The 18,681-nt window shown below is 35.5% G+C and overlaps 2 protein-coding genes across 2 annotated transcripts; one reads left to right on the top strand and one right to left on the bottom strand.

The window, feature by feature from the left end:
* Positions 1–3: 3 nt before the first annotated feature.
* Positions 4–10,724, bottom strand: LOC126774296 (regulator of MON1-CCZ1 complex). The gene is made up of 12 exons (XM_050495750.1): positions 10,525–10,724; positions 9,915–10,285; positions 9,615–9,736; positions 7,703–7,827; positions 7,234–7,347; positions 6,625–6,757; positions 5,607–5,707; positions 5,161–5,318; positions 4,890–5,037; positions 3,127–3,369; positions 2,413–2,632; positions 4–317 (listed from the first exon to the last, which is right to left on the bottom strand). Exons 1-12 carry the CDS (start codon positions 10,642–10,644, stop codon positions 262–264), a joined length of 1,911 nt encoding a protein of 636 aa, XP_050351707.1. The 5' UTR covers positions 10,645–10,724; the 3' UTR covers positions 4–261.
* A 928-nt stretch (positions 10,725–11,652) lies between these two features.
* On the top strand, positions 11,653–18,365 carry LOC126774536 (coiled-coil and C2 domain-containing protein 2A). Its single transcript, XM_050496100.1, has 12 exons — positions 11,653–12,044; positions 12,514–13,603; positions 13,778–14,352; positions 14,690–14,877; positions 14,945–15,065; positions 15,150–15,321; positions 15,395–15,964; positions 17,055–17,369; positions 17,452–17,529; positions 17,622–17,773; positions 17,940–18,057; positions 18,180–18,365. The coding sequence occupies exons 1-12, from the start codon at positions 11,653–11,655 to the stop codon at positions 18,363–18,365; spliced, it is 3,957 nt and encodes a 1,318-aa protein (XP_050352057.1).
* Positions 18,366–18,681: the final 316 nt, after the last annotated feature.

The raw sequence follows: 18,681 nt of genomic DNA, 5'->3' as shown, positions 1-18,681 counted from the left end.
AGAATAGGTACATATAATAGGTATAATACATTAAATTATCTTTAATCATTTATATACAAAAAATGTTTACAAATTATATTCTAAATTAACACAATTTTCTTAAAAAAAATATTATCTTATATCACAATATCAAATTTTACTAAAAATCCACTCATGAATTCCGTCGCAAATAATCGCTACGTAAATGATGTACAATTTAGAAACGATATATGAGCATGATTTCTTTTATCGAAACTGAAAGTTACACCTTGAACTTCGAGGTTAAGACTCTGACGTCAACTGTTTGTAATAGTCAACGTACACAGCACATTGCTCGCCTGTAAGAGAACACAAAATTATCTATACTAATTTAATAAAGATGGAGATGTTTGTTTGTTTTTTTAACGCGCAGTCAGAAAAGTTATTTTTTCATTTGCTAGCCCAATTCTTAGCTTCAGGAATATGACATTTAATATATCAATCGGCTATTTACCGCCCGAAGCCAGTGCTATTCTGTAAGAACGACGTCATTACTCACCCGTGCAATGTTGACAACCGACTTATTGTGATATACTATTTTGATGCGTCTAATATTAAGGTCAATATCGCATACCACTTTCTCTCATTTTACGACCGTTCTCTGCGATAAGTTTCGAGTTTGTTTAAAGAATAGCTCTACGGAAAGTTGAACAAGAATGAAACCGCACGGAGCAGCTAGTAAATAAAAACACAATACATCAATTTTTTTTTTGTATATAATACTATATGTTTTTGTATATGATAACCTTTGCAATATGTTTGATAATCGAGAGCTACAAAAGGTATCAAAACTTATGTAATATGAACGTAAGCAATGTTCTAATTGCGCAAAATTATGTTAAAAGCGTTAAAAGTGCAATATGAAGTGCTACAGCGCTGGCGGATAGATCGTTGGGCTCGATACTGATGATATTCAGTATTAATATAATAATGCAAAAGTGATTTTGTTTATTTGTTATGCTTTCACGTCTTAAATATTCAATCAATCATTACGAAATTTTATTTTATATAACATATTTTCACGGGTTGTTTCCCTATTTCGAAGCCGATTATCCGAAGCCAGGAAGAAAAGAGGCACATAGCTAGTCTGACCTGGTTATAACACAATATTTGGCCGTAACGTTATCGCTTCCTTTAACAAATTATTTAACAACTAGCTGACCCGTGCCCACTTCGTTGGGCGGTAAACATTTTTACTTGTGATCGATTGGCCGAACATTAATAAAATTGTCTCGCGTTCGATATTCGATATTATAAATTATCTCTTAAACTATGCAACCAAAAAACAAACTAAAAAATGAATTTTATCTAAATATAAATAATTTCTTTGGTAATAAAGCATTTTTTTTAAATAGATTGACGTGTTGTATATGAAATAAACCGTCTAATAGAAATATCACCGAATAGATAATGACACGGTCGCGGTTCCATACCTATGTCGTATTATCTCTTCAGCCATTGGTCCAAAATATATGCAGTTAAAGGGAAAAGTCTTTTGTTTGAAACACTTGAGACGATAGGTTTACTTATTTTGATAATAATTCATAATAGTTGATAATATGACCAATGAATATGACCTAACGATTTAAATAATTTTTTTAATATAAAAAATTACTTTTTGTGACTTAAATATAAAAGTTAGACTTATGCTGTCGCTAACTTTTTTTTAGGCATTATCAAGCTCTACATTTTTTCTCTAGAACTCAATCATATGTCTCATCGTTAAGGCAGCGTTCGTAAGAAACGTTTTTCGTTCGACCGTTTTTTCTCCGATTTACTTCGCAAGCCACTACTACGAAAAAGTCTTTTAATTTTCAGGTTTATATATTTCTTATGACACTCACAAATGATGTGGCTTTCTATTGGTAAAAGAATTTCAAAATTGGGTCAGTAGATCCGGAGATTACCCCCCACAACCTCACAAACTTTACCTCTTTATAATAATAGTATAGATACAACATTCTGATGAACAGTTATTTTATTATGTAAGTTAATAAAACGTGATAAGTAGATTAGATAGGAGCGATAAAATTCCGATAATACTACGTTTTTTACCAATACTAAAAACAATTTCATTATGATTTAATAAATTACTATTATGACGTCACCAAGGCCGGGCTTACTTTTGGAAGCTCAAGGGCAAATAATGTACCAAGTATGACCAAGTGCTTAAAAAGATCAAAGCTCATAATGTGGAGGCTCATGAAGTGGTAAGCATCGATTTCCCTCCCCAAAAATATAGCTACAAATTTCAGTGATTTTCACAAACCAAAATTTATAGCCCTGAGATAATTTTATTTATTTAATTGATATGCCGCTTTTGGTTGCACTATGTGTTCTAGTTTAAGAACAGGAATTGTTTACTATCAAAAGACCTTGCTGTATAATATTTACCCTTCACAAAGTTTGGGTTTCCTCTTAACCGTTCGTTCCTGGCCACCAGCGCATGGTACACCGCCATGAAGGCGGTGGGTTCGTTTTTCTCTTCAGCGTAGTGTTTTGCAGCTGATAGAAGCTTACGAGGGGGCATGTTCAGCCATGTCGCCCCAGTTTGTTTCGCTGCACCGACTGCACTAATTGGTTCGTTCCAACTTAACAAGACTTCTACTATTTCCTGGTGAACAATAAAATATTATTACATTTTTCTGAGGTCGATATTCAGTCAAGAGGACTTTATTACCATTTTTTTTTTAAGTATTACTACACACGGCAATTACAATAACAGGTTTTTGAAAGTTGTGTTATGATTTCTGATATATCCCAGGGTAGCATGCGAAAGCAATCCCGTTGCGCTCCTCGTTAAGACGGAAATGGTTTTTTAGTGGGTATTCCGATGTTCGGGGCGCACTCGGCGCCTTGGACACTGGCGAGTCCCCAATCCCCTCCCACTGTTCCCGTGGGGGAAACGCGTAACGCGTTATTCCAGCGTTAAGAAAAAAAATGTTTTCTGATATATCTGGTTATCATATTGAATATGGTTAGTTTTGTAATATATATATTTTTTAATAATATTCCCGGTACAGGCACTTTAATTAGTTTATGTTATATAAAAGACCATACAAAATTATATATTAATATTAAAAGTATTTAAAAAAACTTAATGTTTACCCCATATGCTTTCAATCGCCACATCATATCTAAGGCTATCTGCGCTGCGGCAGGGTCTATGTGCCCTAAGCTTAACAGCTGGCACGCAAGGGGTCTTGCGTCCCCCAGACAGCCCCTCCGCACCAACGAGCGGAGCCTGCCCCCTGCGCCCCGCGTCACCAGTGTCCGCACGCACAGTTCTGCCACCGGGTGCTGCACCACCATGTCGTGACGGGATAGAGATGCTAGGTAGGTCGTCACTACCTACGGAACCGAGAACAATTTCTTTTAATTCATCATAGGAAGGAAGAAAAAGGGCCACCTGACGATAAGTCATCACCTACGGCCATGGTGGCATTGTTTACCCATATGTATATATCCACTGTCAGCAGTTCTAGTTGTAGCCCTGCCAATGTGGCACCATGGCAACTAAGATGTTCTGTTAACGTGTATCTATAATTTTCATTGCTGTTATCTTGGTATTATTGGAATTGGATATAAATATATCCAGGAGTTCCAATAATGGCCCACATGGCAAAATGTTCCAATGTCACTAGACGCCCCCTCACCTGCACCAGTCGCTCGTCGTCCGCGTGCGCCTGCAGCACGTGCGCGCACACGTCTGCCTGCGACACTAGACGCCCCCTCACCTGCACCAGTCGCTCGTCGTCCGCGTGCGCCTGCAGCACGTGCGCGCACACGTCTGCCTGCGACACTAGACGCCCCCTCACCTGCACCAGTCGCTCGTCGTCCGCGTGCGCCTGCAGCACGTGCGCGCACACGTCTGCCTGCGACACTAGACGCCCCCTCACCTGCACCAGTCGCTCGTCGTCCGCGTGCGCCTGCAGCACGTGCGCGCACACGTCTGCCTGCGACACTAGACGCCCCCTCACCTGCACCAGTCGCTCGTCGTCCGCGTGCGCCTGCAGCACGTGCGCGCACACGTCTGCCTGCGACACTAGACGCCCCCTCACCTGCACCAGTCGCTCGTCGTCCGCGTGCGCCTGCAGCACGTGCGCGCACACGTCTGCCTGCGACACTAGACGCCCCCTCACCTGCACCAGTCGCTCGTCGTCCGCGTGCGCCTGCAGCACGTGCGCGCACACGTCTGCCTGCGACACTAGACGCCCCCTCACCTGCACCAGTCGCTCGTCGTCCGCGTGCGCCTGCAGCACGTGCGCGCACACGTCTGCCTGCGACACTAGACGCCCCCTCACCTGCACCAGTCGCTCGTCGTCCGCGTGCGCCTGCAGCACGTGCGCGCACACGTCTGCCTGCGACACTAGACGCCCCCTCACCTGCACCAGTCGCTCGTCGTCCGCGTGCGCCTGCAGCACGTGCGCGCACACGTCTGCCTGCGACACTAGACGCCCCCTCACCTGCACCAGTCGCTCGTCGTCCGCGTGCGCCTGCAGCACGTGCGCGCACACGTCTGCCTGCGACACTAGACGCCCCCTCACCTGCACCAGTCGCTCGTCGTCCGCGTGCGCCTGCAGCACGTGCGCGCACACGTCTGCCTGCGACACTAGACGCCCCCTCACCTGCACCAGTCGCTCGTCGTCCGCGTGCGCCTGCAGCACGTGCGCGCACACGTCTGCCTGCGACACTAGACGCCCCCTCACCTGCACCAGTCGCTCGTCGTCCGCGTGCGCCTGCAGCACGTGCGCGCACACGTCTGCCTGCGACACTAGACGCCCCCTCACCTGCACCAGTCGCTCGTCGTCCGCGTGCGCCTGCAGCACGTGCGCGCACACGTCTGCCTGCGACACTAGACGCCCCCTCACCTGCACCAGTCGCTCGTCGTCCGCGTGCGCCTGCAGCACGTGCGCGCACACGTCTGCCTGCGACACGAGTACGGGGAAGTGCGCCGGCGCGCGTGCGAGCGCCGTCTGCCCCGCCGTGTTCCGCGCCACCTCCAGGTCGGCCCATTTCCTGTTCATCGATATCTTCTTGTATTGGTGAGTACTGACACCCAGGACGAATTTAATATACTTGACTCGTCTATTGTTAGATAAACAGGAAGGGTCTTATTTTTAATTCTACCAGAAATCATACCTGTACACGGAATTTATTTCGTCAAAAGCCCTCGTCAGTTCCACGAGGTAAGTCCCAGCTTCGCTGACGAGTTGATTCAGTATCCTATAAATAGTCTCCTTTCCGTTTTGACGTCTCAACAAAGTCGCTACTATTTTGGATACTTCGTCTTTGGGTACCTAAAGGGTTTTACAATAATATATTTTAAATATTAACACAACTCCATGTCAAAATAAGATTTTCCTATTTTAATGAATTATGTATTCTTCAATTCGTATGAAGTAAAATTGTAGTGATTGATATTGAATAAAAAGTCAGTCAAGCACGCTTATTAGAGGTAATTTATTTATGAATAAAAAAAATAATAATAATATGATCAATAATAATCATAATAAATAAATATATTGGAAATAGTTGTTGAGCATAATACATAATGGTAGTTTTTTTTTTAAATAAACTATATTTACCGAGTGTACGAGACCAGAAAGTACGAGATTGACTTTCCATAGACAACCGAGGCGAGCGTCTATAATATAGTCCGGTTGAAATACAACCCAGTTGCTTGAATCTGTTGATTTATTAAGGGTAAAATAGAATCGATAATAAGCATATATCAATACAAACATTATGAAAAATTTATTCAATGTTCGATTAAACTTTATAATTTTCGATCCGGCTCTTAGGACCAAGACTCTTTTCCCGCCTAAATAACTATAAACAAATGTATAAAAATGATACATATTTAAAAACTCTTCACACACACAATGGAAATCGTAACAACTACACACATTCGACGCACACAGATATAATTAAGACATGTAGGTCTAATCGTACGTAAATTTTCGTGATATTGTCGATATTTTATTGTTTTTCTTTGTTGAAAAAATAAAATTCTAAATAAAGTCAGAATGATTCGGCTTTTTCAACATTTTGCAGTAACCAGTAACTCATTTCGTAACTACAAAGCGACTAAATGAAGAGCGAGGCGCGGCTTGGATATGAGGTCCGTTTGAACACATGGGAGGCGACATATATTTTGCTGTGAGGGCATATCCCCTGGTATCCGTATTCTTACTGCATAAGACAGCTATTATATTCAGAATCAAAAAATATGTTATATTCAGCCCCAAGTCTACGATTTGTAGCCAGTACCAGGAGCCAAAAATGAGATTTTAAAAACTCCCAAAACAAATGTACTTGATTTATTATTATTTTATCTATAATCCCTTATATTTATAATTTCGATAAACACACGTTTCGGGCTAACACGACATAATAATTTATGATATTCGAAAATATTAGTCTATTGAAAAGTTATTAAGACCCTTGAATAGTCCGCAGAACCCGGGATAAGTTTGGCCTAGTAGTTCCGGGGCTGACTACAACTTTGACAACACAGCTTCTGAAGAATCGCCAGGAGTAGCAGTAACATTTTATATTCCAAAACAGAGCATTTAAATATTAACATTTATTGAGTAAGGATACACATTGGACAGGGCTGGTCGTCAACAACTGCAGGTTTCAAAGAGATTCCTTGCACTATTGGTATGTGAATAACTACATTATTTTCTGGCTTTGATTCCTCCATTATGTCGAATATTTGTGAAGTTTGACTTGACTGTTGAATAAATAAAAGAGAAAATAAAACAAATTATTTACATTCAAAACTTAAAAAAATATATTTTAATTTAAGTAAGGAATTTAAAATAGCTAATGTATTTTAAAAAAGCATAATGACTAATGAAATGAGAAACTACTGCTATAAGCATTATTTAGTTGAATCGCAATTCAGATTCTCTTGGCATAAATTAACCAACACAGCACCCGTGACAGCACCGAGGTTATTGAGTAAGAACTAGGGTTATTGGCCCCATTATCAGTGCTGGGGTGTTATAACTTTTAAAAATATGTTTGCACTATTACTTTAAAGTATAAAAATACATATAAATAAAATAATTTGTATTGTATGAAAATGTATTTAAAATGTAGGTTCTTTATTCTCAATGTTTTATCTAAAATTTTAAATATATATATTTTGATGAAACTGAAAAGAAAGTTTAGTATATAGATAAATATGTACTTCTTTAAGCCTACCTGATGATGAATGACAAGTAATTGGTCGATCACACTAACAGCGAACCGGCCAACTAACCCAGTCTTTAAGACATGTTGTGTTGCTCCTCCTCCGGATATGGGTATCAGCCATACCTGCAAGTATATAAATATTTACTTCACTATAAAATAAGTTTATATAATCTGTACTCCAGTCTACAAACCAACCAACATATTAAAAAATACAGTTAACAAGAGATTAGTGTGCAACTAGATTTTGTGTAATATTTTGTATATTCTCTAGACATACATCTAGCATTATATGGCCCCACGGGTACAAGATAGTAACTGCAATGAAATAAATGTTTGATATATGTAAATATTACATTTTTGTGATCTTATATAAGAACATAATGTGATATAATCCTTTTTGTTAGGATGTTGCTATATTTTTATTTTTATTCTATAATAATTATTATACAATAAATGTCTAGTACTATAAAGGGAGTACTTCTGTCGGTCCAGTGGCAGGTGTGGGTGTGGTGGTGTCAGCATGTCGAAATAGCGCACACCATGCTCCGCCGCACAGTCGCAGCACGAACACGTCACGCTCCACCACCGGTCGTGACCATTCCACTGCAACATAACAATTAGAAAGTTTGAAAAAAATAAAAGATGGAGTAAAAGTGAAAAAATTACTAAATAAACATAATACACAGCATATATATGACTGAGGATTTGATTGAATAAGAGATATGATATAAATGGAAGAGAAAACTCCGTACCGTAACCGTAACAGCCTGTGAATGTCCCACTGCTGGGCCAAAGGCCTCCTATCCTCTTTTTGAGGAGAAGGTTTGGAGCTTATTCCACCACGCTGCTCGAATGCGGGTTGGTGGAATACACATGTGGCAGAATTTCAGTGAAATTAGACACACTGCAGGTTTCCTCACGATGTTTTCCTTCACCGTAAAGCACGAGATGAATTATAATCACAAATTAAGCACATGAAAATTCAGTAGTGCTTGCCCGGGTTTGAACCCACGATCATCGGTTAAGATTCACATGTTCTTACCACTGGGAAAACTCACTAAAATCAAATAGCGGAAAGCAAATAATGATATTATTACTCAGTCACTTTCCTACAATTATTCGCTGGTATTTGCTTTTATTAGAGAATAAGAAAAGCTTTATTGAGGACAAAATAGGTATTACAGATACCAAGTTTATTATAATAAATATTAAAAATAATTCTAAATAATGAAAACAAAAGCAGGAATAAATAAGAATCATAGTTTCTACAATATACATTTAAAAAAATATATAAAAAACAGGCATTATAAAATAAAATCTATTGTGTCACCATTCATTTACAACATCAGGTATGTGATTAAATTTTCCATGTGGCGTGAGACTGCTTCAATTAAGTGTGAAGCAATAGGGTCCGTTCACACAGACCGGCTCGGAGAGCATCGGCCTGCTTTTTTCTTTTCACACAGACCGGGTCGTATACGCTTGGAATTGGCCGGAGCGGAGCCGCCAACTATTTCACATCGACCGGCTGGAAGAGATCTGAAAGCGGGTGCGAGCGAGAAAGAGCACGCAAGCGGAGCCGGTCGGCTCCTTTTATTACTTCACACGAAGCGCGTTCAGGCATTTTTAATGACAAAAAAGGTGCAAATGCAAAAATAAACTTTACTACAATCACTCAAAACACTGTTTCCAACGTGATAAAAATCTGCTCTCCTCTCCGAGCCGGTCTGTGTGAACGGACCCATAGTTCTAAGCATAGGGACAGTACTAAATTCTTGATGGACAGATATTAACGTAGGCTTTGCTTAACATGTATACAAGTTTTAAGATAATTATTATATTAAGGTTAATAATTTATCTATTAATTTTATATAAAGACCATTGTTCCATCCACTTGTTCTTAAAACTATATAGAATTTTATTTTTATTTTATTTATTTTAAGGACCACTAGTAGCTACTACATGTTTTAATGACAAATGTAAAACAATTTAGTGAAAATAGCTAACATGTGAAGCTTTTTAAAGTAGCCACAACAATTACAATATTTGTTTTAAAAATACATTAACACATAATTATAGCAACATGAGTAGAAAGATTAAAATTACATTTACTATAGACTTAAGACTATATTTATTAGTAAAAATTAAATTAAAATGTGATTTTAATGTTTTCTTTATTTACTTGTCAAATTTATTTCAGACATTGTATGTCATTATATTGCTAGTTACATATGTCTTATCCCTGTTGCTATGTAAAATCTATAACAATATTAATGTAAATAATAAAATATAATTATTTTACTTTACATCCCAACTATAAAATATTTATTATAATAATAAAAGGAGCAAACTACTGAGAACAATAAATTAAACCACACAAACAGACTTACCTTCTAGTTTTTGCAGTTTGCTAATGGTGGAGTTACTCAAAGAGAATGGTTGTAATAGAGCACCATTATTACCAGCCAGCAGAATGATATTGCTTTGAGCGCACCAGGAGAACCAGGCACCACTGAATGAAAAATATAATAATTTATAAATCATGGAGTGTTGGTAAATTATAATAAATTGAATGTATTACCTACAGTACGAATAAATAATATTATATACAGAATATTTACAACAATTAAATATGTATTATTTGTAGAAGTTATTATTCTTTCAATTTATTGATGATTATAACTTATTACCTAAATGAAATGTTCTTTAAAGTCTTCAGCTGCCTTTTTTCTGGCAAGACTTGTAACAATTCAACACCATGATCAGTTATGAATGCTATTTCGTTCACCTTCGGCCATACAAAACCTAGTATCTTCGCATTTTTCCATTTGCATGTGTGCGAATACTCAACATTCGTAGGAGCCAGGTCTTTGAAGTTAACAAATTCTACGGTTGCATTCTGACCCTCTAGATTCCTTTGTATTGCAAGTATGTTGTGATCAGGAGAAAATTTTATTGAAATTATCGGTCCTTTATCTTCCATTCGGAAGGAAGTGCTTTTTGAATCATCCATTCCGTTAACAGTGACTCCTGTCACACCCCCAGATCTAACGGTGAAAACCTGAAAACGCAATTACATCCGTTCCTCAATGTCACATTTGTCAATTTAGTTCTAACAATGATAAATGATCAAATATGTTATTTTATTTTATTGAGGAATGAAATAGAAGTTTCCAATGAAGAGAATGGTGAAATAAGATCAAGATTTTGTTTTAATATTAATTTACAGTATTCATTTTAAAAGGTTTGTTTTTATCATATTCTAAAAGGCATAAAAAAATAAACATATGAACTGCTTACTTCTCCATTTGTGTCGTCAAAAAATACGTTGGTCACAGGGCTATCAGCGTCAAACCTTTTGGGCAGATCGGAAAGGCACAAATAGTACTTATCACTGTCTTTTAAACAAAAATTCGCCATATTTTAGATAAAATCAAATTTAATAAAGATCGCTCTAGTGATTTCAAAATTAAGATCTTGTTTTGACTTTTTGTTTTGACAACACATGATAAATGTCAAAAATTAATATGTCAAAGTGTATAGGACGTTTCATTCGTAACAATATTAAGAACCGCTTTCATAATTGTTATAAATTATTTGAAACTTATAGAATAAATCATACTCAATTATTTTAGATACATACCATAATAAAGATTATAAATAATAAGTATGACTTATATTATAACTTAAATGTTAATTTTTTTTTCTTTTTTATTACCAGGAAGCAGAGTTTTTGTGCAAATACATTTATGTGCAATAGTAAATATTTTCTTAATATATTTTTTTATTCTATTACTAATGATTATTACGGCTTGCTATCATACGGCTTTAGTTACAAATGTTTTGTCGGATGAGTAGTTAATTTTTATCGTGTTTTCTTCGAATGTCAAACCGAACGGCAGAGAGAAATCAGTGTTTAACTAAACAGTCGCTAGGCAACGTTAAGTAAGGCCGCTAAAATATATAGTATAATACAATTTTCTATGGCTATGGTATCAAAGTCATCAAAACAACTAATACCATTGTAGTATTCAATTCATGTGATTGTGATTATAATTCATCTCGTGCTTTACGGTGAAGGAAAACATCGTGAGGAAACCTGCATGTATCTAATTTCACTGAAATTCTGCCACATGTGAATTCTACCAACCCGCATTGGAGCAGCGTGGTGGAATAAGCTCCAAACCTTCTCCTCAAAAAGAGGAGAGGAGGCCTTTAGCCCAGCAGTGGGACATTCACAGGCTGTTACGGATTCAATTCATATAAATCAAAAAGCAGTTTAAATACTCTTTGCAAGGTAGTATATATTGCACTTTATTGGCACTTGTTTTTTTGTTAAATACCTGAATAATATTGAAGATAATAGAGTAACTACTTAAAAATATTTTAGTTTTTTTTTTTTTTTAAATAGAAAACGATTATTACAAAATGACTGAAGATATCGAATCTATTTGCATTCATAATGACTCAGTTAAAAGTGGTAGCGAAGAATATTACGAAATAAGTCAGGAGTTAATGGAAGAAACTATATTGTCATCTAAATCGTTGGTTCCACCTATTAAAGAATATGATTTCTTCGTACAGTATGATACAGGAAAGAAAAAAAAAGTGGCAAAAAAGAAAAAAAGAAAAAAGCAAGAAAAGTCAAGGAAACTAATGGATATTTTAAATACTGAATTATCAGCAAAACCACTAGTTATTAAGAGTAATATTATAAAATTGGATTATAAAAGAAAACAGAAAATTTATTTAGCTAAGGATTTGTATTTGAGTAAAACATCAGAGCTTAAAGAATCTAGAAACATCGCTATTGAAAACGGGTAATTTTCTTGATATATAATTTGACAGCCTTACTATAAAGACAAGCGCATACGCGCGACATGAGTGTAATATTATATATATGCAAAATTTTGTAATATTCAAATAATATACGCTGTATTTTTATTTCAAATGTTATATCATAGATAACAATTAACATTATATATTCTTACAAACCAGAAGTGAAAATGACTTTGTTAAAAAGAATTCATAAATAAGTATTTGAGTTAATGATAAGTGCTAACAAAACCATCTAAATATAATAATTCAAGTTATTGTATATTCGAAGCACCCAAACTTCGCGCCAAAAGTGTTATTCTTTCTTAATGATGACGCACTTTTCTTTTATTTAAATATATTCCGGCACAACGAACTGATACATTCGGTCTAAGATTGTTAAGAATATGTTATAATGTAATGTTAATTGTTGTCTATAAGTAATTGTATACATTTCGTTATAATATTTTTTAGATTAATAAGACGTAAATCTATTAGCATCAGTCCAATATTTCCTCGTGTCCTTGAAGCAACTATAAGGAATAACAAAACTATTCATGCCCAATATATGGAACCTTCACTTTTTAGTGATGTTTTAACTGAATATTTAGAAACTGAGACTAAGCAAAACCCTAAATTCTTAGATGTTATATTAAGAAATATCAAATTTAAACATCATCACCAATTTTCATTGGAGTCTTTTCTCTGTACACAACTATTAGGCTTGTATAATGAGTATGGATTAATTAAAAAGTCCTTAAAGGAGTTAGAAAAAAACATCGAAGTTAATAGAAGAACGAGAAATAGTTTAAAAGAACGATTGATTGAAATAAGTCCAAATGGTAAAGATGACATCAGGTTTGATAAAAGTTTATTAAAATATACAAAACTTATGTTAGAATTTAAAGAAAAATATAACAATGCCTTAAAAAAACAAAAGGAAATTACACACATGTTATTGTCGTTGTGGTCTGATATTGAAACGATAAGAGATAAATCGAAATGTGTGAACACTGATTGTAAATTAGAAGTATTACGTATTGAAATGGATGACAGCGAATTTCAAAATAAGTGGTCCAAAGCTTTTGAAATTGAATACTCTGATTTAATTATACAGATTGAATACGATTTTGTTATAAAATATCTTAAGTACAGAGAATTTAAGCAAGACATTTCTTCTGAGAACACTAAGGTTAGAAGTAAAGCACTCAAACCTAAACTGAGCATTGACTATGACGAGTTGAAAGTCCAAGTAGAAGAGATTGTTAATAACATCATGCCGAGAAACAAGATTGAAATACTCTTGAAGAAGGATAAAACTATTTTGACTCAACCAGATGTTAAAGGAAAAAGTGCGCTTTTAGATAACACGTACTATTTTAAAGTTTATGTTGATGATGTTTTCGTATGTGAATCTGACCAATACGTAAATGAAAACAGCCAATTTGATATAGATTTTATAGAGTCTTTATCTATTGAGATTTTGCCACACAATTCGTATTTAAAAATAATTCTATTCGAAAATGATGAAGATGTCTCTTTTTTTAAGATAAAACTATTTGATATAAAGAAAAATACAAATGAATCAAATTTCATTATTCACAATTTCAATTATTACAAAACTGTATGTCCAACTGATAAAATAATCGGTAGTGGATATGATATGAAAGAAATTTGTCTCAAAAACAAAGCTAGATTAAAATCTAGTAATATTTTTAAAGGAAAATTATGGTCAATATGTGAAGTGAATATTAAATTAGGCTGGAATGAAAAACTCAATGATAATCAACGCGAATCTATTAAATCTTTGATGAGAATCGGAAGTCAACTTAAACGATTTATGCACAACATAAACAAACCTAATATGCGTGAGTTAACAGAAATAATAAATTATTTGTACGAAAACAATGTCGAGAAAGACGAAAATATAATGAATGCATTAACAGACATTTGTAAAGCAACCGTTAAGAAACACGAAAAATTTATTATCAATGAGAACAGTCCAGAATTTAGCAGATTTAAATTATTACTCTTAAGAAGTAATGGTGGATTTGTTAATATAGAAGATAAAACTATTCCTTTATTCACGAGTCAGATTTCTACCGAACAATTGGCCCGTTTAGAAAATAACGAAGAGAAAGATTATCGTCATTTTAAAAGGGACACTGAAATGGATGCAATTGATTTGCAAAGGTATATAGGAATGAAATTTGTGGAAAAGTTAAATAAAAACCTCACGGATAACTTAAGCCAGTTTTTAATGAAGAAAACATTTAAGGATGTAGTAAGAGATTTTGGAGATCTCAGCATTAGGTAAGTAGTGTCAACACGCAATGTTAATACGTTACGTATTATTTTGAGGACATAAAATATTTTTATAATATAATAATATCCTGGGACATTATCCACACACGGCCATCTGATTCCAAACTAAGCAGAGCTTGTACTATGGAAACCAGACAACTGATATACTACATATACTACTTCTCTTTTTTAAATACATACTTATATAGATAATTACACTCAGACTAAGGACAAACAGACATGTTCATGCACACAAATGTCTGTCCTGGGTGGGAATCGAACTCACAACCGGCCCGTCAAAGTAGTTTAGTTTAAGAAGCTAAAAGCTATGACATTTTATTTGTAGAAGCATTTTTTTTAATCAAGCGGATTTGTCATTGGTTGCAACTTCGAACATCACAAAACAGAAACTTTTAAGGGAATGTTTAGTCCAAGAACAAGAAATACGAATCCACGTTCTGAGAGCGTTCAATTTAACAGATCGAAGCCCAACTTTATTGTCAGAAGAACTAAACGATAATGATGATATAGCCGGTACGTAGATTTACATTAGTTATTATTTAATTATGCATACATGCTGAAAAATAATATGAATTTATAGGATTTAAGGTACGGGCTCTGAGGCCGTTTGTAAGAATAAGTTATCGTGGCATGTCTGCTCAAACGTCGACGGCAATTGGTTGTCACCCAACCTGGAACTACACTGTTAAACTTAAGGCTAAGTATGATTGTGTATATGTACATAAAAATAAAAACAATATTCTTGATAATAACGCTTGAATTTAATAGTAAAACACTTCTTTTAGATTTGAACCACTATCGTGTATCAATATAAATATATACGACGAATGCAAAGACAATGTAACTGAAATGTATTCCGATGATCAATCCACACAAAGTACAGTACATTATAGAAAAACTAACAAATGGCTCGGAGCGATAAGCGTTCCTCTGCATGCTGTCCTAAATTTAGGCACTGTAAGTGTTATATATACTTTTCATTACTCGGTTGAATGCATTGGAATTTCAATTGAAATTATTGATTTTTCAGATATGTGGAACGTTCAAAATAAACACTCCTCCTTTGGCATTTGGTTACGATAGTACGTCGTCAAAGGAAGAACAACCTTTCGTCCCAGAAGTAATGCAGCTTATGAAACAAGACACGTCGCTTTTGGCTATTCAAATTACGACCACTCTTTCTCATTTGGGAGGATGTCAAACGTATTGCCAGCCAGTACCAACTCATCCTCAAGATGACTTTATTATAAAACAAGTAAATAGATTCGTGACCGATTATGTTAATGAGTATCCAACAAGAAATATTTCTTTAACATTCATAGACAGTGGTGGTAGGAATAAATGTGTTGCTCAGTTCCTCCAATCTGTACCCATACCTGAGTACGAACCACCGTTAGACCCCAAAAAGTCTGAATCTGCACTATCAAAAAGTTCTGGTCATTCGAAGAGTTCTTCTTCAAAAAGCAGCGGTTTCGAGGCTTCGAAGAGTGAAGGAAACGATCTAGTAAAGAGTATAGATGCAGTTGTAAGATATGTCTCGCTGATACCAACGTATGATGTTAATGAGACGGAATCTCATGTCGTGACGTTAATGGGAGTGGTAAATAGCTAATTGTTTTCTTTGTACCTTTTTTTGTATATGGTAATGGTAAGTGATGAGTAGTGATGATGGTAAGTGGTAGTAGAGTCCAAACGCGACGACGGCCAGTACAGTCGGGAAGAATGTTCTGTACTAGCCGTCCCCGCCTTGCCGGCCCGCAAGATGCCTTTTCACGCCTCGTTTGAAGGAACCCGGGTTGTAAGAGGAGGGGAATATAACATATTAACAAGACAATTTAATACTGGAGTTATATTTTTCTTTTGAAAACTTGTGAAAGAAAACTGCCAGCAACTATACACGAGATTTCAGTCTAGGCGTTTTTTTATTATATAGGAAAGTGGACGGTCAAATGGACCGCCTGATAGTAAATGTCTACCACCATCCATAGACATTGGCGACGTGAGCTATTCCTTACATCGCCAATGCGCCATTAACCCTGGGAACGAAGATGTATATTATGCCTTATGCATTTTTTATAGAATAGGTAGGCGGACGAGCATAAGGCCATCTGGTATGTGGTCACCAACGTCCAGAGACATTGGCATTGTAAGAAATGTTAACCATCGCTTACATCAATACGCCACGAACCTTGGGAACTAAGATGTTATATCCCTTATGCCTGTAATTACACTGGCTCACTGAGCATTTGAGCCGTACCACAACAATACTTGTTGCTATTTGGCGGTAGAATATGTATATGTAATATATGTATATGTAATATATATCTTAAAATATTTTTGTAGTAGTTATTATTATAACAGTAACAGCCTGTAAATGTCCCACTGCTGGGCTAAGGCCTCCTCTCCCTTTTTTGAGGAGAAGGTTTGGAGCTTATTCCACCACGCTGCTCCAGTGCGGGTTGGTAGAATACACATGTGGCAGAATTTCGATGAAATTAGACACATGCAGGTTTCCTCACGATGTTTTCCTTCACCGAAAAGCACGAGATGAATTTTAAACAGAAATTAAGCACATGTAAATTCAGAGGTGCTTGCCCGGGTTTGCACCCACGTTCATCGGTTAAGATTCACGCGTTCTTACCACTGGGCCATCTCGACTTTATTATTATAAACGAACAAATAATTTTCAGGAATTGCTAAAAGTTCTATATGGTTCTCCATTAGACCACACAATTCTATTGGCAAGCTATTTTATTAATTTGGGAATAAAATGTTGGGTCATCATTGGTGTTGGTTTACCTCGCGGTCAAAGCAGTTACGTTTTGATCAAATACTTCAAGAATAAAGTGCTCACCGTTAACGATCAGATAAAAACCGATGGAATATTTAAAAAAACTGACGGTTATATTTGGTACATTTATGATGCAGTATCAGGTGAAAGATTTGAATTGAGAGAAATCGGATGTCCCCTCAAAACAGTCAGTTATGTTTTCGATAGTGAGAATGTAAATATATTTTTGTAATCTTATTTATAATAAATATAATGTGTTATTAATTTTGTTATAAGTACGTTCTTTTATGTTTAAGATTTGGGTTAATACGCAAGCATCTCAAGATTGTGAGAGCATGTCGTTTGATTTTTCCATTTCATCGGACTGGCAAACTGTAAGTACGCTTTAATTTATATTAAGTATATTAACATATATTATTAGAACGTCGTAAGTTGTGTGTATTTATTTTTTCTTTTTAAATTTTAGGTATTTAACACCCCTCTTTTTATAACAAGACCAATAACTGATAGTTTGTACACTAAACCGGGGGATGTGGAAAATCTACGATTAAATTTAGAATCAAAGATTAAGCGTAAAGTACAAAAATGGCGATCACACATTAAAACTATTTGGAACAGGTAATGTTAACACTAGTTTAAATCCATTAAATGCAGACAAGTATGTTTTTTTAGTGAAAATATATAGAAATGAGCGATTCGAATATATATTTTTTATATTAACTACAAACTTATAAATCATAACAAAAATAAATTAATTAAAAAGTCTGATCAAGTAAAATTACAGATATTGCAGTAGTTTGTTAAAAGAAATGCTCCCTTATTACGAGTATTGGGCTTTTAATCCATTGGAATCTCGACCTACTCTTGGAAACAGACTGAAACAACTAACGGCTACTTACAAGGTAAGTTAAATAGAACCTTAAGTAAAAAAAAAATTGACCTGTCTTCTGATTATTTACTCACTTCAGCAATATTTCTTGTAAAATATTATTAAAACTGACAGTCTTAATTGTTCATTTTTTAGATATTCGGCTTCCCACTAAACATGCCGTATATAAACACGAAGCTTATTATATCTAGCATAAAATCTACATCAATACACGTAAATGATGACCCTAATGTGGAGTTTGGTCTCGGTGTCGAAGTATATGCCTACCCTAATAATGTTTTAAGTGCATGGGTATTTTTAGCTTGTATCTCAAGAATATAAAAAAAGTTTTTATTTTTATTGATTAAATAAGTAATCAAGTATTTTTATTATTTACTTAATTTTATTGTGTTATCTGTTTTAAAAAACTGCCTTTATAGGTATGGGCGTTAGTCATTGCTCGTCACAATAAAAAAACAGTTATCGCTAACAGTATCACATAATAGCAGAGTGACACAAAATAATTAAAAAAGTAACGGTAAATTGCTATATTTTAAATTTTTAGTTTATATTTACCTTTGTGGTGTGATTAAATTTGATTTAATTAAATTATCAAAAATTACATATTATTTCACTTTTATTATTGTTAGTACAACGA

Source organism: Nymphalis io, chromosome 16, assembly GCF_905147045.1.
Source record: "Nymphalis io chromosome 16, ilAglIoxx1.1, whole genome shotgun sequence".
Lineage (NCBI taxonomy): Eukaryota > Metazoa > Arthropoda > Insecta > Lepidoptera > Nymphalidae > Nymphalis > Nymphalis io.
Note: the sequence above shows the minus strand (reverse complement) of the source record. Positions and strands in the feature narration are given on the sequence as shown.

Coding starts and splice junctions, on each gene's coding strand:
- LOC126774536 (XM_050496100.1), top strand. CDS start 11,653: ATGACTGAAGATATCGAATCTATTTGCATTCATAATGACTCAGTTAAA. Junction 13,604..13,777: donor TTAAGATAAAACTATTTGAT/ATAAAGAAAAAT, acceptor TTATGGTCAATA/TGTGAAGTGAATATTAAATT. Junction 17,530..17,621: donor TTTCATCGGACTGGCAAACT/GTAAGTACGCTT, acceptor TTTAAATTTTAG/GTATTTAACACCCCTCTTTT.
- LOC126774296 (XM_050495750.1), bottom strand. CDS start 10,644: ATGGCGAATTTTTGTTTAAAAGACAGTGATAAGTACTATTTGTGCCTT. Junction 6,758..7,233: donor TACTTGTCATTCATCATCAG/GTAGGCTTAAAG, acceptor TTTATTCAACAG/TCAAGTCAAACTTCACAAAT. Junction 5,708..6,624: donor CGACCAGCCCTGTCCAATGT/GTATCCTTACTC, acceptor ATAAATCAACAG/ATTCAAGCAACTGGGTTGTA.